The sequence below is a fragment of the Oryzias latipes genome, chromosome 21, assembly GCF_002234675.1.
Source record: "Oryzias latipes chromosome 21, ASM223467v1".
In the NCBI taxonomy this organism is placed as follows: domain Eukaryota; kingdom Metazoa; phylum Chordata; class Actinopteri; order Beloniformes; family Adrianichthyidae; genus Oryzias; species Oryzias latipes.
In genome coordinates, this window is record NC_019879.2 from 18,018,787 (window position 1) to 18,043,811 (window position 25,025).

General features: G+C 38.0%; 1 protein-coding gene across 3 annotated transcripts in view; it reads right to left on the bottom strand.

Moving 5' to 3' along the window:
• Positions 1-1,592: 1,592 nt before the first annotated feature.
• Positions 1,593-25,025, bottom strand: part of edar (ectodysplasin A receptor) — a 36,761-nt gene continuing 13,328 nt past the window's right edge. Inside the window, exons 4-13 of one of the 3 annotated variants that reach the window (XM_023950455.1) lie at positions 23,766-23,885; positions 20,378-20,559; positions 15,147-15,232; positions 11,209-11,280; positions 10,951-11,076; positions 10,794-10,868; positions 6,782-6,854; positions 5,031-5,334; positions 4,877-4,940; positions 1,593-4,798 (exon numbers count right to left, since the gene is read on the bottom strand). In XM_023950455.1, the coding sequence (XP_023806223.1) occupies positions 4,413-4,798; positions 4,877-4,940; positions 5,031-5,334; positions 6,782-6,854; positions 10,794-10,868; positions 10,951-11,076; positions 11,209-11,280; positions 15,147-15,232; positions 20,378-20,559; positions 23,766-23,885 (1,488 nt within the window). In that variant the 3' untranslated portion in view covers positions 1,593-4,412. 3 annotated transcript variants of the gene reach the window in all.

The following is a 25,025-nucleotide window of genomic DNA, read 5'->3' on the forward strand; positions in this document are numbered from 1 at the left end:
GCATCAGAGCCCATCTCCAATGCCAGAGCTTTTGTAAAGCAGCTTTATGATCTCTGCCCCTCACACACACCTGATCACTTAGCTCAGTTCTTTGGAATTCTAGTTTAATGCACACACCCACACAGAAGGAGAGGAGGGAGAAGTGTCAAGAGTTTGCTACTGACTGAACTGATGAGGGGGAAAAAACTTTTTTTCTTTTTCCTATCTTTTTTTCCAACTGTCATTCTTTATTTTAGTCACAGTGAGCAATGAAACCTGGGGGACTTAATCTTTATAGAAGTATTAAAATGTCAAACTTAGCATCGGAAACTAAAGGTAAGAAACGATGGCAGGAAGTAGAAATAAGAAAGACCCACCCCACTGAAAATCCTGTTTTTGGTGGTTTTAGCATGTTCTTCAGGCATGTTGCTGATCATGGAGGACACATATAAAGAAACTTCAGCTTAAAATAACATTTTAGAGTATTTTTTTATTCAAATCATTGTGAATCAGTTGGCATGTATCTCAAAACTGTGTGCCTGGATAGCTCCAATAAGGCCTGCATTTTTTGTTGCACCAGCAACGATAGGTTGGGGTTGTGGAGGGGTTGTAAGATGGGACATAGTTGAGATGGATAACGGGAAATGGGGCAGGCTTTCTCTGTGCCAATACTCTCCCGCACAACTCAGATGTAAATGTCCAATGAACTCCTTCCCCTCTGCAGAAACGACAGTTATTTTTATTTATTTATTTTTTTGCCTAAAAACAGCATAATACTGTATAATTAAATGACCACTGGGGACTATTTTTACATAAATCAAAAGACGATCAGAGAGGTACTTTAAGAACAAGAATAAAGAGAACAAAAAAAGGAGAGAACAAGGAAAAAGAGAACAAGTTGAACAGAAAGGTCATATAGGTTTTGATTTGCTGGAGCACATCTAGCAAAAGAAATCTGGATAGTACATGCCATGGTAGTTGCAATCAGCAACATAACTCAGATTTGAACAGACAGATCCATGCTAATTAAATAAAACAAGCAGTGATTTAGTTTTGACTCAATGAAAGAGGAGCTTAAAGAGAAAAAAAGCTGTGGAAAATAAGGCTAATCAGCAAAATTGGAGGAATTTGACAAAGATGATGTGAAGTGAAGCCATGTTCATGACCTCAAAGTGATTATCAAATTCTACAGTTTTTTTTTTCTGTCTCATGGCTTGCAGTGGCATCCAACTGAAAAGAAAAAGTGCATTTAGGGTGAATATTACATTACCTAATGACATCGTGGCACTTTAATCTTGTCCTACAGCCTTTTTCCAATCCAATCTTTCTTTAATCTGACAAACCATCCAGTCAGCATGCACCTCTGATATTTTTAAGTATTAAATTTGTTTGACCCAAGTCATGAACCAGCCATCATGACTGATGGGCCACTGGGAGTCACTTACTGTTACTTATTATCGTTCACTTCTGAATTAGGTTATTTTTGTGTTATCTTCAGAACAAGTTCATCAAAATAAAATGTATTAACCCTTGTTCCTACTCCCCCATAAAAATAAATTAATAAACACAAAATGATACTAGCCAGCTACTGCATAATAATAACTCACATACAATAAAACTTAGACCATACATCTTTATTGAAGAACACTTTATATAAAAAATAACTTATATATACAGTTACACTATGTAATTTTTTGTGTGTTTCAACAGTTGGACTATATGTGTTATTGAGGTAAGTAATTCATGTTTAGCATGGGTATAGTTCCATAGCATCATAAATGTCAGACCAAATTTTGCACATCTCATAAGATATCAGCTCACTTCACCAGTTTGTGTTTATACAAAAAAAAAAGGGTTTTCTTGGTATTTTTAGCCCCTAAAGGAGCATATAAGTAAAAAAAATTAATAGAACTGGTTTCTTCTGTGCACCAGAACCCAGAAAGTACTTCTATCTCCCTTTAGGGACTTCAATTTTTTTTTGAATGAATTGTCTACAATATTTTACAAACAGGGTTTGTGACCTAACACCAAATTATGTACCTAATAAACATGAGAGCTGGAGACCAGCCCCAGGTTGGAATTGGGAGAAAAAAACAGCAATAAAGAAAAATATTTCTGCAGAGGGTTCATGGTATGATATTGTAGTAGCATCCATCAACTTAAAAAGAAAAGCATTTCTACACAGTCAATGAAATGGTAAAGCTTCCCACAAAACTTGAGGCTTAGTAGCTGGAGATACTAACAGATTTGGTTAATTAGTTGTGTAAAAACACATCATTAAATTGTACCTAAGAACAAAATCATCTGGTCCTTTCAAAATCTAAAAATGATGTAAAGTTCTGTGTGTGAACAACTCTGCATGTACATTTCGAGATTTGATTACTTTTATAGACGGATGAAAGCAGAAATTTCTCTCAGATGTCTTTGATTCTTCTCAGGATGATGGGCACTAACGGCGTCCTCTCAGCCTTTATGTTAGTGTCACCCCTTGTCATTGTATCACACAGCTCTAGCCGGCTGCCAAATTATCAGCAGTAAGCGCTGCTCACTCTTGCAGCTATTTAGGTTTTAATCAGTAACATCTGGATGCAACTTACCCTTTAATTTCAGTGAAAGTTGCAAGACAGCACTCTGTCCTTCACAGTTTTTGTTTAGGCATTTTAGCTGTGCCAATTAATATCATAGTAATGTATACAACATGTTGTTTTTTAGAGTTTGCTCACACCAGTACCTCATTTTAAGTTTTTTATAGACCAGATGATTTTATCATCTCTATATAAACATCTTTCAAACCAAAATAGCACATGCATTTATTTTCTGTGAAAATATGGCTCAGATAAACGTCTTTGTCTTAGAGCCAAATTTTCTAAGCCATGCACACAACGCCTAACTGACTTCAGCTGTTTTTTTTTAGAACTTTGGGTAGAACAATCAGGTTTTGTTTGTTAGGGAGAGGGAAACTTAAGTCCTCTCAGAGCATTACTGAGTTGACCACAAAAGCTGCTGGTGCTACCTCAGTCTTCACAGTTCAGCAACCCTTGAGGCCGTTAGTCACTTTCCTGTCCTGGCACTGCTCATTTTAACGCAGTAAGGGTTTTATAGCATTTCCACTGGGCTTTCAGCGGTTAAGTGGCCCTAAATGCTTAATAAGGTGCTGGAAATCACAGGCACTTACCACCCATTCCATAAACCACAGCACTATAGCCTATTAGGCTAATGGGGAGCCACACGCCCAATAATTATAGCTGGCGGCAGCACTGCCCCAGAGATTGAGGTGTAGGGGGAATGACTGGCAAGCTTGATGTGGAATGGTTTGTGTAAGCAGCATTCAGAGGGTCACCAACATGGTTACTGGTGAGTTAGAGAGTGTCTGTTAAACTTATGGACTGTGGAGTGTGGTTTCAGGCAGCACGCAAAGAGAACATTGGGTTCATCCATCACTGTTAAAGATTAGACATAAAACACACATTATAAAAATAATACTTAGTTTTTTTGTTGTTTTTAGATAGGGTTTGGAACTTGTTCACTTACTGCAAGTGAATATCATCCATATTTTCACACGTTGCTGTACATTACATATGCTGATCAAGTGATAAACTTTAGCTTGTTATTTTACCAAGCGCTCACAAATAACTTTGCAGTTCCTTCAAAACGAGAAATATTCTCAAATGTTCTTGTCTTTTTAAGGATTCAGCCAAAGGCATAAAAACTTTGATGAAGGTCCAAAGTTTACAGGCGGGTTTACCCGATGAAAGCTGACCCAAAAGATGTTTTAGCATTTCCATGTGGCCATGATGGTTGAATTACAAGTGGGGGGCTTATTCCTACTGTCTTTTCTCTGTGATGACAACATAGTCAAAGACACCGTTATTAATGTTAACTAATACTGTGGTTGGATCAGATCCTCCTTTTTTTGCACAGACACTAAGATCTGGTTTCAGAGACTGAAAGATGAAACATACGGTTTGGTGGCAATCCAACGTGAGAAGACCCAGTGACAGATCCAATTATAATGTCCACTGTGTCCATAGTCTTGTAACCTTCACTTAACTTAGTACTGATTTTTTTTAAGAGTAAACAAAAGTTTATATAACTTGTTCATGTGTCCAAAACACAGCTCACATTTCTTTTAAATTCCACATCATTTGAAGAAAATAACATGCTGGTGGTAGAAAACAAAAACTAAGTAGTAACTCCTCTATATAAAATATAGCTAAAATAGCAAACTAGAGTAGTTTGAATTTAAAGCTTTGGTACTTTTCAACCTCTGAATCCTGCAGCGCTTGGATTAAAAAAATAAAAAAAATTAAAAAAAAACATTTTGGTCCATTAACTTCTTGAAAGAAAAGGGAATTGTGGAGAGCAACATTCTTCATGTGGTGGGATACTGTTCATCCAATTCAAGTCTTTGAAGTCTCTGCTCCACCAAATATTTAGACACTGGCACAGCGCGGGGATGGAGACGTACACGGGGAAGGACAGACTAACTGGCTGTGGAAACTGTTGACGCTCTGCCGTCCAACCAGCGCCACTATCTCATTGCTTCCGAGCACATCTGCACAGAGGGACTCCACTGCATCCAGCCTCTCAATCTGCACCAGGCGGGCAAGGAGGTCTGGGATGCTGTAGCCTGCGGTGCTCACTCTCTCAAATAGCTGAAGGCCGTCGCTCATGCCACCAATCTCGTCACGCTTCAGGCCGAAACTCTCTGCCAGATGTCTCCAGGTTTTGACCACAGCTGCATCACTGCTGTAGGAGGAGCTTAGCATGCGGCTGGCCTTCTCCAGGCAGTCAAAGGGAAGCTCCGTGGGGCTGAGACCTGGAAAAAGGAATGATTTTAAAATGTATTTTGTAAAATCCTAACTGCTTTCAAACTGTACTGATCATCCCTACTCACCCTCAGTCACATGGCAAGTCCTGGCATACAAGTCTAGGATTTTTTTCCTTCGACTCTGCAGCATCTGTGTGGTCACAAGAAAAACATTGATCAGAAACTCTGATCAGTTCAAAACCATGTCCTGCAAAGAACACTGTCTTCAAAATCTTCCTACCCCGGGGGTTTTATTGTTGTTATTGATTGCGTTCATGCTGCTGACGTTGCTGCTGGTGATGTGGTTGGGAGCCTGGGTGTTGTTTGCCTGGCTGCCTGCAGAGGCTGGGGTGCCATTGCAGACCACTCGGTGGTCCAGGAGGCCCAGAGAGAGCAGGCAGAGGTCGGGCTTGTAACCCACGTTAGCTTGACACAAGTTGTGGTTGGTGGCCTCTGACGATCTCAGTTTATCCGATGTCGGCTCCTCGTCACTGTCAATGCTGCGGCTGAGCAGCTGCTCATTTTCTGATGATGCATCATTTTCACTGCACATACATGATCACACTTTTAAGCATTTAGTAGTAAACGTCTGTAATGTTTAACCAGTTCTTATTCAATGAAGATCTTCAGTCATTGACCATTTTATTGTCATTCATAAATGAAAAATTATATTTTTTTGGTTTTCAGATGTTTTAAAGCAGAAAGACTTTGTATGATTGTATACCATTTGGAGGGAGGTGGTTTTTTTGCGTTAATTGTAGTTGTGTTGACAAATTCATCCATGCTGCTGCTTTTCTCACACTCCAGCTTTATATTTAGCGGTACAGCTGCACATGAGAACCCATTATTTTCTTGTAATCACTACAACTCCACTCCGGCTACCATAACGCTGTTATTTATCCAAATAGTGGCAGCCAGTGTACAAAAGACAGATTGTTCTTGCAAAGTCAGCAGGATGTGTGGAGAATGAACAAGATAAAACTGTTTTGCTGGCATGTCTGCTGGTTTTTTAAGCAGTTCCTCTGAGGGACTTCAGTAACCCCACTTTAACAACATGATCTTATGTGAGATTATTATTATTATTATTTTTTTATCTCTGATTCTTGTCTGTTCTGGACCCTTTCTATAGCAAAGGCACCTTGTTGACAGAGATGCAGACAGAATGCCATTGTTCTGATATCTCCTCAATTTTAAACACACACACCCAAACTCACAAAATGTCTTTGATTCCCCGACATCCAACACCCACTCTGGCAACAAACATAGACTTTGGACATATTCTGGCATGTTTTACCGCACCATTGACTGCTATTGATGATAAGGAGTTTGTGCGTTTGCGTCAGTGTGCATCTTCTATTCTTTTATTTACATCCTTTTGTTAAGTTTTGTTAAAAAAATAAAGGTATTTGAGCATGAAGCTGTAATCTGTGTGCTACACAGCTGCACAGATTTCCACACGTCCCTCTACTCATTCGTCCTAAAACAGCCTTGTGTTCTCATGAGGGATGAGATGTATGCAGACATGAAGGTGAGAAAAGCATTGGTCTTTTGTTGTCTGCGAGGACCTGCGTTCACCTGGTGGTGGTTTTATGTGAAGCTTGGAATAAACACCCGTATCCACCCAGACATCTATGTCCTTTGTCTGTCTCAATGTTTTTTCGGCTTCAGGGCCCAGACATGCTGCTACTACCTTACCTACACCCCACCCCCACCCCTTTCTGTCAGTTTCAATCCCACATAATGAGCTATCTTCTTTATAGGAGGAAAAAGTGTCTTCATAAACCACACAAACTGTTTGTATGCGCAGTGCCGGATTCCCTCAAGCAAAAGAAAAGCAAAAACACCAGAAAGCATGAGTACATGCTTGTTTGGCGGGAATTTTGGTTTTGGCAAATTCTGCTGTGTTAAGTCTTCACAAGCAGTCATAAAGAGCATTCAAGAGCAGACAGTACCCATGCAAGAGTCTTTTACTAAAATGGAGGTTTCTCTTACCTTTTTACTGTCTTCTGAGGAGAGGCTTTTAATTTGTCGTATTCTTCTTTTTCTGGGAAGATTACCACATTGTCTGTAAAATAAAAGAATTCACAGCTTAACATTTTCTTTTTGTTTTGTTTTTATTTTTATTAGTCATGGGGCTACTGCAATTTACCCCAGCTGTTGCCCTAGAGGCAGGGCAGACCCTGAACAGGTTTTAAGTCCATCATGAGACCACACAGATCCTAAAACTACCCACATAATTTTTCCTACCTGGGGAATTTTAAAACCACCTAATATACAAGATGTGACTTTTCTAAACCATAACATGTTCTGTTTTGGAACCAAAGAATGGAAAAAAAGAAAGAATTTACAGTCAAAATGATGATTGCTAAATATGTTGGATACCTGGCCATGTAAGTAAATACCCACTCCAATGAAAATTATGTTTTCTGAACATGTTCTTGTGGCATTTTGTCATGATGGAGGATATATATAAAGAAAATTCAGATAAAAATTTCGTTTCTGAGTATTTCTAAGTGCTGTGAAACTGGAACAGACGAAAAAACTTTGTTGGAAAAAAGCTTGTATCTGTATCTATTCCGATTCAAGCACTTGCAGAGAAAAAGATCCATGTACTCCTTTGTTTTCCATGTCCGAGCTAACATCTGGCTCTAAACTGCATGGCTGGATGGCTCCAAAATGTATCGCCACTTTTGTTGCATCGCAAATGTTAGGTTGGGGTAGTGAGGCGCTTTAAGATAGTGAGAAAGCTTACAGCCCAGTGGCAGACTTAAACTGCGCCGTAAATTTCTAATAAACCTCTGCCGCTCTGCAGGAACTATGTCTTAGAAAACGACACAGGTTTTTTATGTTGGCTAAAAAGGCATGGTAACACTTAAAAGACCCCTGGGAATGCTTTTAAAATAGATCAAAAGATAATTGGAGTAAGACCTTAAAAATGTCAGTAATTACTTGAACTCTGGCACAGAGCCTTGAAGTGTAGTGAGTTCTGTGAATGTAAACCTGATTGTTAGTTGTAATTCATCCACTTTTGATCCATTTGTGTCATTAAGTAATTTTTACAATTTTATTGTTATAAAATTTATAAACCAATTATTGATTTGGTTCTTCTTCTGAAAAAATACACAGGCACACTTAATGTCTTCTACTTTCTTTTAATCTCACTTTTCCACATGGCAATAAGAAATGAAAGGGTTTTGTTAAAGCCAAAGTTCTTCATTTCTTAATTTCCTCTGTATTTCTCTGTTGGTTTATTTTTTTAGCCATGTTTGGACGGCCATGGTGCAGAGGTAGAGGGGTCGACCTCTGATCAGAAGATCACAGGTTCGGTTCCTGTCCCGCCTGCCCATGTGTAGAAGTGTCCTTGGGCAAGACATTATAATCAACATTGATCATGGTGGTTACAGGTTGGTGCCAGTGTTCGGCAGCAAAGCCGCCATCAGTGTTTCAATGTATGTGCATGGGTGAATGGGATCGTGACTGTAAACCGCTTTGGGCCTCAAAAAAGGTATAACACACTAGTATACAACACTTACCATTTAAATTTAAAAAGCTAAGGCTGGAGAATACATACAGTTATTTAGTTAATTTAGATAGAAAAATTTGTGCACAATAAAAAGATTAGCTGTTTCAACATGTATGTTTGAGTATACACAAGAGGGAAAGAGTTCAAGTATCTCTAATCTCCTTGCACTGTTAGCTCATCGTCTGCATTAGTGTCAGCTGGCTCCAGTAGAGCTCCAAGCAATGCACTTTTTCTTTCACATAGACATCCAAAGAACATTTGAAACCAGCCAGCCATTACAAAGACAATAACAAGAACTCAACGTTATAACTCAAATCCAGACATCATATCCTAATAACACTAGATTCATTCAGTCATATGCTTTCTGCTGTTGTATTTCAGCAGTCCCAAATTCTCAATGGCCAAAATTGCAATATTTAGCTTCTGTGTGTGTGTCATCCTGTTCACAGTGCATTTTGGTCTGGAGAAAATTTTAAAGTGCATCACAGTAAGAAGAAATGACGCCCAAAGCAACGTATGGCTTTAGCTTTGAAAATGTCACATTCCTGCATGATGCACTCATCAATCTGCAAGTCTGTCAGACCTCTTATGCACACACACACACACACACACACACACAGACGTACGTGAAAGTACAAGCACGCACATGCATCTTCATAGATTCTACTGTGAATCACCCAGTTTCGTTTACAGTATTTGACAGACACCTGAAGCCAACATTAACTTTTTGTTGAAATTCTATAAGATCAAATAGGTGAATAGCTAGTTTGACAATGCACAAAGCCTCACTGAGCACTACGTTTGTTTTATATTGGATTTTAAATGTGTCCCATAAGCCTCAATGCTCAAGAAAAGATTTTGTTCCAAAAACATGATTCTTTTTTTCACTGCCAAATAGCTGATTCTTAAATGGCTACAAAATGCAGCTTGTAGCTTTAATTAAAAAGAAAAATCGCTACCAGCTTAGCCCCAAAGCATTCTAGGAAAGCCATGGATTTAGGTTGTAAGCTGTCTATTACCGTGTGTAGCTCAAAAAAATAGGCAGTTAGTGAGTTACATGAAAACACGTATGAATGAACTCTGAAGCAGCATTAAGTAGACATGATATACATTTGCTTTATCTATTTAAGCTTTAAAGTACCTTAACGTATACTGTTTTATGAGTACTTTGATGTAGTTTTGAACACATCCTTAGTCATCTGATGAAAAAAAAAAAAAAACTTGGGTGGTCTTTCTGCAAATATTAACAAAATTACAGACAATTATGCTTCACAGAGTTCATCCATCCATTTTCTATACCTGCCTATTTTTGTTCAGGGTCACAGGGTTGTTATAGCCTACCCAGCCACTGTTGGGCAAAGTTAAACAGTTAGCCAGTCCATGGCAAGGCCATTCTGAGTCAGAATCCCACACAAACTCACATTCACATCTAAGGGATGATATAAAGTCACCAAATAACCAATGAAGAGGGTTTTTGAACAGTGAGAATAAGATAGAGTACCTAGAAAAAACCCTCACAAGCACTGGACAACATTAGTACTTTGTATTGTATTAGTGTAATATGGTATGAGTATATATATTAAAAAAAACATTGAATTTTGAGTGACTTGTTGACATTTCGGCATGTCTCTTCAGGGGTCGCCGAAGTGTATTTCCAATGATTTACAGGTGGTCTGACAGAGATTTTTACGCCGGATGCCCTTCCTGACACAACCCTGTTTATTATCTGCAATGGGGGCTAGCAGAGGGAGACCATGTGGCAGTCCTGTACTTAACCAATTGAGCTATCCGTCTTAGGTTTCTCAATGGCTGTGATGCAAGTTTATAAATAACAAGTGGGAAAGATAGTTTTTATTTTCTTGCCATTGCACTGGCATTTGCTGTTTCAAGTTTACTGTGCTCACCTATTTAGGTCCTTGAAAAGCTTGTAAAATGTCTTCATGGCTTTTGTACCCCTCCCTAGCTGTGACAGTGGTCTCCCAAAATACATTGGGTGAAATAATGATGAAAATGAATTAGCTTGTATTGATTATCATGAATTCACCAACAAAATGGTGTGTTTTTTTTCCAGGAGTGTGATGTTACATTTGAAAAGTCTGTGTAAAAGTTTATAAAAGTTCTGTGGGGGGGAAAAAAACATCTTATATTTTATATATAATGTATTGGTGGTATATCTTCTAAGAGTACAGTTTTCTAGTTTTTATTATGGAGTATGTATTGTTTTTTATCAGGATGCGGCTTGTTTTAATCCATTTTGCTTGTAGAATGTAAAGAGTTGCAATTACTTACATTAAATATATTCTTAAATGTTCTTTTATTTATGGGTACAAAACATACAATCAAGGTTTAAATCCACAACGCCAATAGCAATATTAACAAGTTGACTAGATTTTTTTCTTCCACCAAAGACTTTTAAGTATCCGAGTAGAAAAACCAGAATAAGCTGAGCATGTCATTCACTGCTGTGAGTTTCTGACTCACCAGGGACATCTTTCTTGTCCTCCAGTTTGTTTGTCTGAGCCTCCACTGCTTTCACAACTTGTCCAGAACAACATGCTGTCAACAAACACAGCATCAGGCACAAACCTTACTAAACTGTAACAAGTAGCCGTGCACACATGATGAATGTATGACTCACCCTGGCCATTAGGTTTGGCTTTCAGGATGTAAAACATGATGATGAGCACAATGGCTATGGCCATGATGAAGATGGTTGACATGGCAATGATAAGAGCTGTTGCAAGATGACCCTGTCCTGGAGAACCTGCAAAGGGTAGGTCATAAAGTAAAGGTATTAGATGGATGAGGGAGCAGAAAAAGAAAGGATTACCAAGATGGTGATGAATGGGGACAGGCAAAGCCAGGCCTGCATTTCCTTTTTTGTTTATACCTTTACCTGGATGAGGGAGGACTGTTGTGCTGCCAGGGTTGATAGGGGGTTTTATTATTGCTTCAGTGGTCTTCTTGCCTGTAAAATATAAGCAAAGTTCTCAAGATATTTATTTTCTTTATGTATTAGTTAAATATTTTGCTCACTCTGGCTGCAATTAAAAGCTATAGGCAAATGGGTGGGTTCTGAGGAATAGCCCCCTACACTTTGTTCTTCTGCACTTGTGCACAAGTCTCTTGACTCTCCAACACAGGATATTTTGGGTTGCAGAATGTGTTTATTCTGCTAAAGCGCAAAGAAATAACAACAGGTTGGACGGGTTATAGACGTAGTCTAAAAACTATTTTTTCTACAAACAAAGAAGTAACCCTAGTTTCCTGTTTCAAAGGTTCTTTACCCAGTTTTCATGCAGCGTTGCGCACACTGTGAAGTAAGATTATCCAGTCACATCTGGTGAGTTTAGGAGCTTGATAAAAAAAGAAACTCTTGCTTGCTTGGATGTTGTGTTACTACTGTAATGACCTCCATCACACATGGGTCTGCATTGACATTCTGGATCCTGCTCCCAATACAGAAAGCATATCAGCCAGTTTGAGAAAATGTTGAAAGTGTTCCTTCTGGATTATTTCCCATCTTAGATTCCCCAGGATGTCATTTGTAAACAGTGTTAGACAGAACACATTTTCTCCTCTTGAGATGATTGGCTGTAAGTCGGTTTGTTTATTTTATTGGATCATTTATGTTCAATGCTAGCTAAATGTTCAGAAGAAGGAAAAAGTTGGATGGTGCTCCTGAACCCATGTTCAAACTCCAAACTGGCCTCAGTTCTGACTATTGACTGCATATGAGAACTAGACTCAGTGACCCCTCACCTCTTGCGTTCAAAAACGAAAGTACCTGATTGTCCCAAAAAGCTGAAATCCCATTGACTTCTATTGAGAAATAAACAACTATATGTCATTCTACTTGTCAGAAAATCCATTCTTGCTCAGTTACATTTTTAACATATTTTTGTCAATCCTCATTTTTTTAATAATATTTAGGCGGTAGTTTGAAATGTTTGATTGACAGATTCTTCCGAGCTTGGTTTCAAGTATAAGGGGGTGTAGACTTCCAACAAGCTCACTCCTAATTGGGAAGAGTAGTTGCCATAGAAATGTTGAATGGGCCAGACTAGGACCAATCCCTGGACATGGCACTGTCCATATTGCAAAAGCAAATTGCAATCTAATTGAATTAATTTAGTTGAAACTGTAATCAAGTAATTTTCTATAGGTGACATCACACTCACCCAGTCCAGTTCTCATATGTCAATGATTCTGACATAAATAAACACTCCAAAAAAGCCTTTAAAACCTAATTAGCAGGGAAGATTTAAGTGACAAAAAAGTTTTTTTATTAGTTGAACGGAAAAAAATGCTCTGAGGAAAGGAATAGAAGTCATGAGTTCACGTGCAACTTTTTTGTGAATCCTGTTGTTATTTTTGCATTTCATCCAACAGTGCTTCTTCACATCACTTTACAAATAAAACTTTTTTTTACTGCAGATTCTCAGCCCTAATAGCACTTAAACTTGATCTTTCCCAGACCACCTTAAGTAATACTTAAAAGTTTATGAGGCAACACAATTACAAAGCAACAACAACCTTCTTTTCTGATTTCTCCAAATTGTCTATTGTTTCCTGTTTAATCCTGTATGTGCCTCCCTCTGAGTATTCATCAACTCCTTTTCCTCTTCCCTAATAGAGCTGTGAAATCATGACAGCTCATAAATCCGCTCTTTTAATCAGTCTTTCATTTCACAGAGTTGATAAACCATAGACCATTATGGCATGAGCCCTGCCACTTCCTGTGATCCCAAGGCCCTGTGTCATCACATAAACAAACACCCCCACACACAGACACACACCAGTGCCATATAGCTGCACACATTCACTTGTGTTTATACTTCCCCTGAATAGGACAGGAGTCTGAAAAGGAATTCTGTTTAGCATTGTGTGGTTTAGTGTCTTTAATCTGGCATTCTGGCTGAACACTGCAGTGGGAACTCTGGTCCAAACCGACTAACAGAATTACAGAGCTATAAATCTGTACAATAAAGCTTAAATTACAGTTTAGGACAGGGACACGTGTTATAATAGCAACTGTCTTTAGTTTAGGATCACCCCCAAAATGAGATGGGAACCCAGCAGGACCGACCATACTGCTTCATACCACAATTTGCAGGAGAGTAGCATCAGCACAAGCACAAACACGCTAATCATCTGTCTTCTCACATCCACCAAAGTTTTAATTATCGCATACACACAGCTAGGAGGTAGCTGGGGTAATTTACAGATTACATGACAAGTGTCAGCCTGCCTTCACCCTGAACAAGGAGAACTCCCAGCTTTAAGCTGCTCATTTTTTAATTTACCGTCGGGAGGGGAGGGATTAATTTTGAGTTTCTGCGGGGAAGACTTCAGATGGAAAGAAAAATGGCATTTACTTTGAGATCCGCAATGGCTTCAACGAACATCAACTTCAAAATATTTTCTAAAAAATAAGCAGCTAAATAAAAAAAAAAACATGAAAAATAGTTTTAATAAATCTTTTAAACAATTAATGGAATACAAAAGTTCACATTTTTTATGGCACATGAATTTTTAAGAAATTTTTTAGAAGTCATGGTGGCAAAAAAAAAATATATATATATCTATGAAAAGTCCATTAAAGCTCTTAAATACCATCTGTGCTTCGCCACTACATTAAAAAAAATCATGTGTTTGTGTTTATTAAATACTTTTTATGGATTCTTTTTTAACATTTTTTTCTCCTAAATTTAAAACAACAAAGTTTTAAATGTTATTCTTCCTATAAACATTATTTCTTTATATATTTTTGATGTTTCGTCATGACATCTTAATACATCGTTCTATGTCCTTTATTGGACTTTTGAAACAAACTACCTATACAATTTGTTTTGGAAAGTAAAATTAATTTTTTTCAAAAAAAAATATAGATCTGGAGTTTTCAATAAACCTATGTTTAAAAAAGAATAATTTTTAAACTAAATAATTTAGCTCACTAACCACAACTTCTGGCGGAATAAACAAATGTATGGTCAACTCAGACAAATATTCATATAGTTTGGACAGCACCACACAAGAAGTCTCTTGGAAACTTTAAAATATTCTAAAGTACATGAAAAGCCAAACCATAATCAAAGACAGTTTGCTATTAGACTTGGCATTTTGGTTGGTTTGGTCTATTTAGATTTTAAATGAATGAATAAAACTGGATTTTACGAGGCAGAAATTGCTAGATGTATTTATCATAATGGTTGAACAACCTACCAATCATGTTATCGCTTTCAATTTGGAGATGCATTTCAAAATTTAAGAGGCAACATTTCCCTTTACAGAAGAGCATTGCGTTATTTGCTCACTCTGCAAGCAAGAAGCATAATAGTTAGTGCAGAGTTCACAAGTGAAAGTGTAGATCCACGTGTCAGCTACGCACGATGATCAATGGGTGAGGAAATGAATGAACAGGGATGGGATTTTGACCAGAGGGTCTGAAGAACTCAGCAGAGCATCTGACCTTCATATGAAGTCCAGGCTTTCAACATCTGCTTTTGCTCACCTGTCACCTCTTATATTCGTTCACTTAGACACAAATCTCTCCTGTCTTTTCTTGTAAAAAAAAACAGGGGACCACATGCAGAAAACTTAGAGGATGTGTACTTACTGTGTGTGCACAAAAAGCAAAAGTTCTTAGATTTAAGAAGGCATGAAACCATTTAGATTTTGTTTTTTAAGGGTCAATAAATTTGAAACCACAATACACACTCCCTGCTTCTGAGCATTTGCATAAGAAATGCCTTGTTTTCACACCCGAAGACATTGCAGTGAAAGAAAAAATATGAAGGGTAAAAGATGAGTGAAGTAAAAGAAAAGTCTTACACTCTTTGGTATTAAGTGGCGCATTCTGGCAGGAGTGGCAAACCATTGCATAAAGATTTCTGGCCCTGTTTTCCAGCATATAATACCTGCAAAATACAAAAACAGATGTTTCATAAAAACAATGCAATGGACTGCAACTGGATTTAAGTTAATTTTAATTGATTCCCAGCTTTTTTTAGCGATGAATATAGGAAAATGAGACATTGTGGATCAAGCAACCCTTTAAAATTGATATATTAAATGTAAGTAATATCAGCAAGTGTATGTAGCAGATGTGTGCAGGATTTGAAGCTGCTACATACGTACAAATACTCTGTAGTATGGAAAAGCACCTGGAGGTGTAGCGTGTGACCTTTTTAAGAAAATGGATTAATTGGTGCTCTGCAGACGCTAGTGTGGAACAGATATCGCCCTCGGTCATAATGTGTAGATATTCAAGGAAAAGAGAGAATGAGGTAACAAGGTAGTGAATAAATGAATTGTAAGGGATCGCTAAGGCTTCAGGGCATAAGGGTAAAAAAAAGAGAATTCATGCTGAATACCTACAGCATGCAATATTCAGTCTTGCAGGTATAGTAAATGCTTCAAGCTTGAATAGTTTGATTCAGTGTTCTTTCTCTAGTGAAATCCTTTATTATATCCGTGTCTGTCGCTTTGTCCTCTCACATAAAGGATGTTGAACTGTTTTTGAGTTATAACACGTTTCAGCTGCCCTTTGCTAAAGGGACTTTAAGCTTGTTTCATCTCTCCTTTTACTTCAGTGAAGGTGTTGCATTGGTTCAGATGAGGCAACCTTCATTTTTCTTTTTTATTGAAAACTTTTGACTGATGAGCAAAGTGTTTTTGATTATTGTCAAGTTAGTGAATTGTCCCTTAGCCAAGCTTCTGGGAGACTCTTGGCAGCTTTAGGTTTGGTAAATCCATAGGTATTCTTGATGCCATTAATTCATGTTATCTTCTCAACAGTTTCTGCGTTGACACAGCACCATCACTTTGATGGATGCACTTGCCTTTTAAGATTTGTCTGTTGTGGTCTTGACCAAGTTCAGACCACACGTGCTGGAAACACACCTTACTTTTCTTTTGTACTGATGTGTCAGGGGAAAAGTGCTCAAATCTGTGTCAAGCATCTTCTTATGACTAACAATTAGATATTCCCTAAATCTTCAAGTTTGTGATGAACATACACTATACTAGATGACACACCGATGAAGTAATGGCCAAAGTCTTCCTCTGTTGTAAAAATCACATTATTTAAAGATTCACTCAGAGGAAAATGTTGTTTCTGTGGATCCTGCCTCTGGCTCATCTCTGGCTCGTCTCTGCTCTGTACCTGACCGAGTACCTCGCCTCTGCTCCTGCTCCTACACCTGGCTGTGGTTCCCGGCTTGACTCGCGCCTTTGACTGTCCCCACAACCACGGCTGGATGAAGCTCGTCTGCTGGACTTTTATATATGTAGTTGTAGATTTAGATAAGTTAATTCTTCTCTAAGATTTCTGGTAAATCGCCTGTCCGTCCTGGGGGAGGATCCCTCCTTCATGTGGGCACCCCTGAGGTTTCTTCGTTTTTTTCCGGAATCCGGTTTTTTTGGGAGTTTTTCCTTACCGCGAAGGGGGGTCTAAGGGCAGGGATGCCAGTATTGCTTAGTCAGTTTGTTAGTTCATTTTAGTATTTTTCTATTGAACTCTTTGTATTCGTGATCCTTTTGATTTCATGTTTTACTTCGAAGCCCATCGAGACGACTGTTGTTGTGATTTTGGGCTATACAAATAAAATTGAATTGAATTGAATTGAATTTTTGGTATTTTTAGCATGTTCTTGAGGCATTTTTCTCATGATGGATGACATGTAGATAGAAAACTAAGCTTAAAATTGCATTTCTAAGCATTTCTTTATTCAAATCATTGTGAATCTGGAGCAGACGAAAAATGTGGTTTGAAAAGAGCTCATTTGTGACAGAAAATATGATGGGAGGACCACAAGCTTCCTGTTCCCTGCTCACTTGCAGGCAAATAGATCAGTGGCAATTTCTTTAAGACTGCAAGGGAAGCTCAGCTTCCCTTATAATGTCACAGAATTAATGGTCAAATATGTACTATTGTATCAACATTTTATTGACTAAAAATGTGTTAGAAAACGTTTATCTCAAAGAGTAGTTCGTTCAGTTACATATAGCAGGTCGGCTGACTCGATTTCCTTCTCATACATTCCCGCAGCATCACAGTGCATTTCCCTATTGAAGCCCAGCATCCATTGACTTTAATGGGGCTGCTTTGAACGTTTTTTTTCAGCGCTTCGAAACTAGACGGTCATTGGATAAACGCTGCGATGCTGTCCCGCCCACGGACGCTCAGCGTCTCTGGGGGTGATTGGGGAGTGGGCTGGCCCGGACTCCGAGCTTCTGGGTGATGATTGGAGGGTCTGTCGAAAGACTGCATCTCCTTGTACTGACAACAATTCTGTACTATAAGGAATCACTGAAGCTATTCGCGCTCAGTCCCATTGCGGATTTTTCAAGTTCAGTCGAAATAAAAACTGCTGTGACCTATGTCTTTGATATTTTCTTGGCGAAATTGCTTGATTTTTTTTACTTTTAAATAAATAGACAATTTTATGATGTAGGCCAAAGATGAGGTTCTCCTCTCTGACAGATCAGTAGCCGCCACTGAAATAGATTCATGTACGTCTTCGTTTCCTTATCCGAGCTGGCATCTGGCTAAAACAGTACGGCTGGATTGATCAGAATTTGATAGTCATTTTTGTTGCACCCAGAATGTTAGGTTGGGATTGTGAGGAGCTGTAGGCTAGCAGGCCAGAGTGTAGGTAAAGGGATGATGGGAAAAGGAGGCAGGCTTACTTCACAGCAACGGTTCAGCCCACAAGTCAGAGGCAAATTTCTAATGAACTCCTGCTGCTCTGCAGAAACAATGTCTCAAAAAATGACAGTTTTTTAAATATTTTGTCTAAAAACGGCCTAATCATAATTAAAAGACCACTGGAAACATCTTTGCAATGAATCAAAAGATGACCTGAGTGTGACTTTAAGGGAAAAAAGAATGTAAGAATGTGTCTGAAACTGGACATCTATAGATGTCTAGGCATCATCCTAAAATATGCACAAACATGCCACTTTACCAAAATGTATGCACTGAACCTTTCACGCCATTAAAAAAAAAAAAGGAAAGAAATCCTCAAGCATCTAATCAGGGCAGGTGCCATGTTTTTTCCCGATTTTTCTTTTTAATGGTGTGCATGTCAGGGCAGATCTTGCTGCTGACTTTCTGTCAGGCATGTAATCAGGACACTTTATGTGGTTTTTGATGTTAAGCGTATGCAAACACTAAGGCCTAGATAACAAAAGGTAATGTCATGGTGCTTTTAAGACACTGTGGGACGTCTGGCCTCTATTAATGCTAAGTAGCAATTTAGTTTATGAATGGGCTCATTTCTTTTATTGTTATGGGGACCCCTAAGCATGTGTGCTCGGGTACCTGTTCCTGCTGGTGCTTTGTCAGGGCTAAAGTGATCTACAGGTGGCAGCAAAATGCCACAAAACACAACAAGTAACATGCAGGAAAAAAAAGAATTTTTATATACCATCAAAGGCTAGAATTTTTAGACCTATTACAGCTGTTTTTCCTCTGATGCATTCAGAAAAAATGTAGTTGATTTTAAATCCCCATTGGCAAAGATATACCTCTCTCTTTAATACACAGATTTAAAGAGAAGATCAAAGCTGTTACATGCAAGGTTTGTGAACCTGAAGGAATTTAAAATACAAGACGTGTTATATGTTTTTATGTAAGTTTTTGAAAAATTAAATTCCTCGAATATTTATTTATTTTTGTGTCATGTGCTCCTCAATTATTTAACCACATGAGGTCTGCCTATCTTAAGATTAAAATTACAAGTTTTTTAGGCAACCGGGGCATAAAGGGGGTTATGGCTGGCATTTGATAAATATTTCTATTCTATTTCTATTCGCCATATTTTTCTAATGACAAACATTTCTTCTGAGCACAACCTGCTCCTCTCCGTCATCAATCCTACTCTTTTCTTCCTCTTCAAGGCCTCACTGTTGCACATTCAGACAGATGTTGAGAAACCTGACTGATGCCTGCAGCGCATCTTTGATCACACCTGTCAGAACATTGTTGGCCATCTTAACCAGATACAGTCTGACCAACAGCTAAGTCTTCAATGCAATCACCTAATTTACCTGCATCTAAGCTTGTGTCTTTGAAAACGTGTGTAAAAGATGTCAGAACATCTTCGTAAACTGCAGAATTCTAAACTATACATACAGTACGGTATATATATGCATTGTTACGACAGGTGCAATTCATTGCATGCTAAATCATGATATGCATTTTTAAAAACTTAAAATGTTGGGCTTTGCACCTCTTATCTATTGTGAATTTTGCCTTAATACATCCCTTGCATTTCCAATTGAGATGGCTCATGTATGTGTGTACGGTTTTCTGCTTCTTATTAAGGAACAGGGTAAAACAGTCTCATAATAATTACCAGTATTCTAAAGTAAAGTTTTCAAGAGATCAAAGTAAAGCACCTCAAGGATTTTAAGAACTACAAAACGTTTGCAAACAGTTTTTGCAAAGATCCTCTGGTCAAGAATAGAAATAGGAGATTTTTCTACCTAAAACAGATTTTGGGGGCAACATTTTGGCTACAGGCAATTTTCCATTGTTTTTTATTTATCATTTTTGAAAGTAAAACATGAAACAAAAAAAGACATAGCAGTCCTCCCCAAAATATGAAATGAATAAGTCATTGTTGGCCTGACCAATAATTACAACCCTCCCATCTTGTCTTTGCTAGAATGATTTACAAGCAAATGTAAGCCTTTTACATTTTTCTTAAAAAAAAAACAAAGTCGTTGTAAAAAGCCATGTTTAATCCTTAAGAAGAAAGTACTTTTGTTAGTTTTTACAATAGTTTGTTAAAACAAATATCTTCAATTGAACTTCTGATGAAAATCTCTCTTGTTACGCAGGAATGAGCTGTTTTTTATAGGAAAGTTATGTGGATTATTTATCGTCCAGAAAAACAGACAATTTAATAATTCTTGTAATTTTAGGTCCCTTTTCTTTAATTTATTTTTGTAGGTAGACCAAAACATTAAAGCATAAGTATGCAGTAATGCTTCAATTGTTATTAAAAGCTCATTAATATTGGGAAAAAAACACCATTTGCCCTTGAGTTTCTTACCCAGGCAAACAGGGTCCACACTCTGCATCTTTTTCAGCCGTTCCAGGTTCACGTACTGTAGCTTTGTAGAGAGCATTGCAGTCTTTATGGCGTCTGCATATCTCATACTTCCCTTTGGAGTATTTTCCCTGGGGGCATGGCACACAGGCAAAGCCTTCGTCTTTCATACCGTGTCCACAGGACTGTAAAACACACATGAATCCAAAAAATGAATGGAAATAATAACACTAAACTTAATAGAGAAGAACTAATTCTAAAGTCATTTTTAATGTGTTTTTTTTTAGATTAATGACAGGATTCGGCACTATGATGTGGGCACACAAATTCAAAAACATGCACCGTACACAGTCAAAAACACACATCTGTTTCTAGAAAATGTCCTTTGCAAAAATCTGGCATTACTCTTCTGAGATGACACAAGAGAAATCTGATTGGTCACAGAGGGTCTTTGTGTGTGCTGAGTGTGTGTGTGTGCGTGCGTGCGTGCGCGTGTGTGTATAGCTCTCCATGCCTGGTAGTGTTTAAGATGACCAACTCATCATTCTGTTTTCTAGCATCGATCTTCTCCACATGGCGCTTCCTCTCAGTGGGGAGGCCGAGCGGGCCACACAAGTATACACACATGCTCACATATACAAAAAAACACACTCTTTTGCTCTTTCATCTTTAATTTCCCTTTGCGCTTTCATCTGACTATTAAACAGGCCTGTGTCTTTTCCCTTTGGGCTACAGTAGACTAAACCTTTAAGAAATGCAATACCCCCCTTCTGTTTCACGTCCGCAAGTCGCAGTGCGATTATTTGATGGAAAAGTGCTCTGAGATATCAGTAGGATCATGTCACTTTGAGCTAAAGCGTGCCTTGATCTTATGAACACTGACTCACTGAGACTTTGCTTCTGTTCAGCACCTTTAACAAGTTTTGGTTGATTGAAAACCTCCTCCTTTTCAAAGCAAATGTGTCTCCTCTGTGAATTTGTACAGTATTATGATGAGGCAGGGAGAGTGGAAGTTTTTTTTTTTAGTTATAGTTTTTTTTATATATTTTTTTAAATTTTTTAGTTACCTTTTTTTAAGTAAGTACACATTCTATAAATCATGCTCAGGAAGCGCATGGATGGCTTTGTTGGTTAAAGGTCCTTGGGCAATATGGGCTACATAGTGCTGGTCCCTGCGCTGGTCCCCAGCCCATTCGGAATTATAATCTCGACCAAATCACCTGTGCGATTAGTCAACACTGATTCGCTGCGGCGACCCCTGAAAGGTGAACAACAACATCTTATGCTATGTTGGCAGCACACATTCAAGCGAACACAATTTGGGCGTCCACATTCAAAACTCTTTGAATGTGGACGCGCTACCGCGTCCCTGCACATGTTTCTACGAACGTTTTAATGCTGTATGTTTAAAGGTCTACACTCAGCATCTCTTTCCAACATTTCAGGTTCACCTACAGTGCATGGCTCTATGCAATTATGCGATAAAACCAGTTCAACTTTGACCAATCAGACATAGTGACGTATGGGTGGCATCCCTTTGAATTCATGCAAGTACCAAAGCATGTAAAAATTGATCAAGGAGGAGAAATTTATAATTGATTTTTGTATCCTGCCGGAAATGATATGACACCAAGTCTTTCATATATTGAACTAGAGATGTGAAAATAAAGCGCCTTGAGCAAGATACGTAAGATTTGCCTTGACGTTTCACACTAGTGTGAACACCATGTGCTAAAAGCAGTTCAAGAATGCGCGTTGGTGAAAACGTAGCATTAAACCTGTGGAAACATCTAATCATGTTAGAAAAGAAGCTTTGACAAAATGCAAACTAAAACTCTGTTTAAGCACTAATTAAGTAAGATACAAAGTAGATTCATATCAAATGAATGGCTGCTTTACATGTGTTTACATTCTGAAAAACAGTCTAGTGAATACACACGTGTGTTATGTGGATCCTAAACGTTTGTAGCTGTGTGATGTATTGCTCCAAATGTGTTTTCTGAAGTCTCTTTTGTGAGGAGAAACCTTCCGCTTTTCCCTTGAATGAAAGCATGTCAAAACACACACTAGACCACATGCAAGAAGACCTCTGGGAAACAAAGGAACATGTGAATTACAAGCTGTGGCACCCAGCGGATCAAGGTAGCTGGAGAACGTCCAAAGGGGGCTATCATCTAACAGATAAAACACTTTTCTTGGAGAGGGGGAATGGTAACAAATAGTTACATTTCTCTTTCAAAAAAAAAAGGCTTTGATCATAAGAAAAGTGATCTAACGTTTAGAGTGGTCAAAAATATTGTTTGCTTTAGATAAAAAAAAAGTGCGACTAGAAAGCTGATTTGTTATTAATCGGAAATAAAATAGGTAACAGGTAATCTACTACTATTGGTTTTAATTTATGGGCTTTTAAAAAAACTCTGTCTTTTGTTTATATATATATATATATATATATATATATATATATATATATATATATATATATATATATATAAGTTAAAGTACAGTTTCTATTCCACTTAAAAATATAATTGAATTTCCCATGAATTTCCTACCACATGGACCTATTAGTTATAAAAACCTTCCAAAGTTAAGTTAAAAGTTAAAGTTTTTTTTCAAACATCCTTAGTTAAACATGTCTTATCAGCTACAGAGTGCTGCTCCACGTCCAACCCACAATAGCTGCTAACTCTGTCTGCCTGATGTTTGGTCTTTGTTTGACAGCTTTGCGTTACAGCTGAGGGGTTCCCTCAGAAAGCAGTGAATGCTCCTCAAATTGGAGGATATTCAGTCTTAAGACAGTTTGATAAACTAAGGGAAGCTTTTTTTTATATATACAAAATTGACAATTGACACCATAAAACTATGACATTAGAGGAAACACTCAAAAAAATCATACATTTCCAGGACCAAAATGACTATAATTTGCTGCGTTCACACTCGACTGCAGCTGTCTTGATTTGGAAGGTGTGCCCCCCCCCCACTTCAGGTGTCCACTGAAGCATTAGCGTGCGATGTGTTTGCTTTGGCTGTCTACTGGTTGACTGATGGATGCTAAATCACTCTGTGACTACTGCGTGTCATTCACAGTGATGCATGCCTTCGCATTGAAGTCAATGAGAGCAATAAACCATAAAGAAATTGCTCATTTGAATTAGGGCATTCTTCGCTGTGCAGCTATGTGTGAGTTCTGCATTTTTGCAGGGGGGAAGGTAATGGTGGGTAGTCTGTGGAAAACTGACACATTTGGTTCATAACATCTTATCATCCTATTTCACAGGTCGGTTAGAATTTTCAGTTGTTTCATTTTGGAGCTTCCTTTCTTTTTGTTTTTCTGCTTTCTACATTAACAAAAGTTGGCCCTAAATTACCTTGTTAAAGTTTGAATACTTACCATGTTTGGTTCTTGTCCTGGCCGGCATTGAGGGCAAGCTTGGCAACTGTTACTGGTCTGGTTGAAGAACTCATATTCCCCACAGCTGGAGTACTCGGCACTGGCAAACATGCAGCACACCTAAGGTGACAGAGACGAAAAAGCTTGTGACAAGTCATTTCTGTGTTTTGAGTAACAATCCTATTTAAGCTCAGTTTCATCAAATCAATAAAAACATTTTGAAAGACTCTCTACAGGTTATCAAATTTGTCAATGGAATATGTTGTATAGTTTAATGTTGTAGTACCTCTGATTTGTTTGTGTAGAAAGCTGGATCATACCTTAAAGTATGGTTTTACTGAGACCTTTTAAACATTTTTATTGATAAGTGTTGGATTTATCCCATTAAGACAGATTGGTTAAAATACCTTTGCTTGAAGATATAAACATTCCTGCACTTGAGCTGTTTTTTTTTTTTTTTTGTCTTGTTAGAAGATATCAGTATATTTTCACTGTTAGCCTCAGGGGCTGATGGGTATCTTTTTCGTGAAACGTAAGTTAATGCAGTGTCCCCCTGAAGTGACAGAAACGTGACTGAACATGTGGCTTCATCTTCCTATGTGAGACAGGACAATTCTGGCTTATTGTAATAAATAGCAGCTGGTATTTACAACCTTTTGCAGAGATTTTGTTCTTCTGAACTAAGTGACTTTGAAAAAACATCTCCTAGGAAGTCATTAAAGGAACATTTAAAGAAAGGGGAAAAAATGCATGACTAAAACCCTCCATTATCTCACTTTTGCTTTAATGTTTCTCATTTATATAATGTGAACAAAAGTATGTTTGCAGCTCTCTAGTATGACCTTTCTGAACATCAGAAAACAATGGCCAGCGCTTCGAATTAACACAAGCCTGATGTTTTAGAGTCAGGAAAGTCAGAAAAGGGGTTTCATAACGTGGCATGTTTCTTTATTTTCACCAAATGTTATCCAAAGCTGCATTTTGTTTGGGTAGGATGTGGATATAAACTACAACTGTAAAATAGATTTAGGCACAAGCACAATAATACAATGATAATATTAATAAAAAAACACGAGTTAGGGGCTTCAGAAATAAAAATAATAATGTTCTGCTTAAATTTCTGTTGTTTACTTTGTTTGATAAAGGATTTTTGGCACATTTCTTTTTTTTTCCCCTTTAGTTAATTGTGGTTTTGGGCAGGTTAAAGTTCCCCTTTTATAGTCCCAATTTAACATAATGGGTTGGACAAAGAAAAGAAAA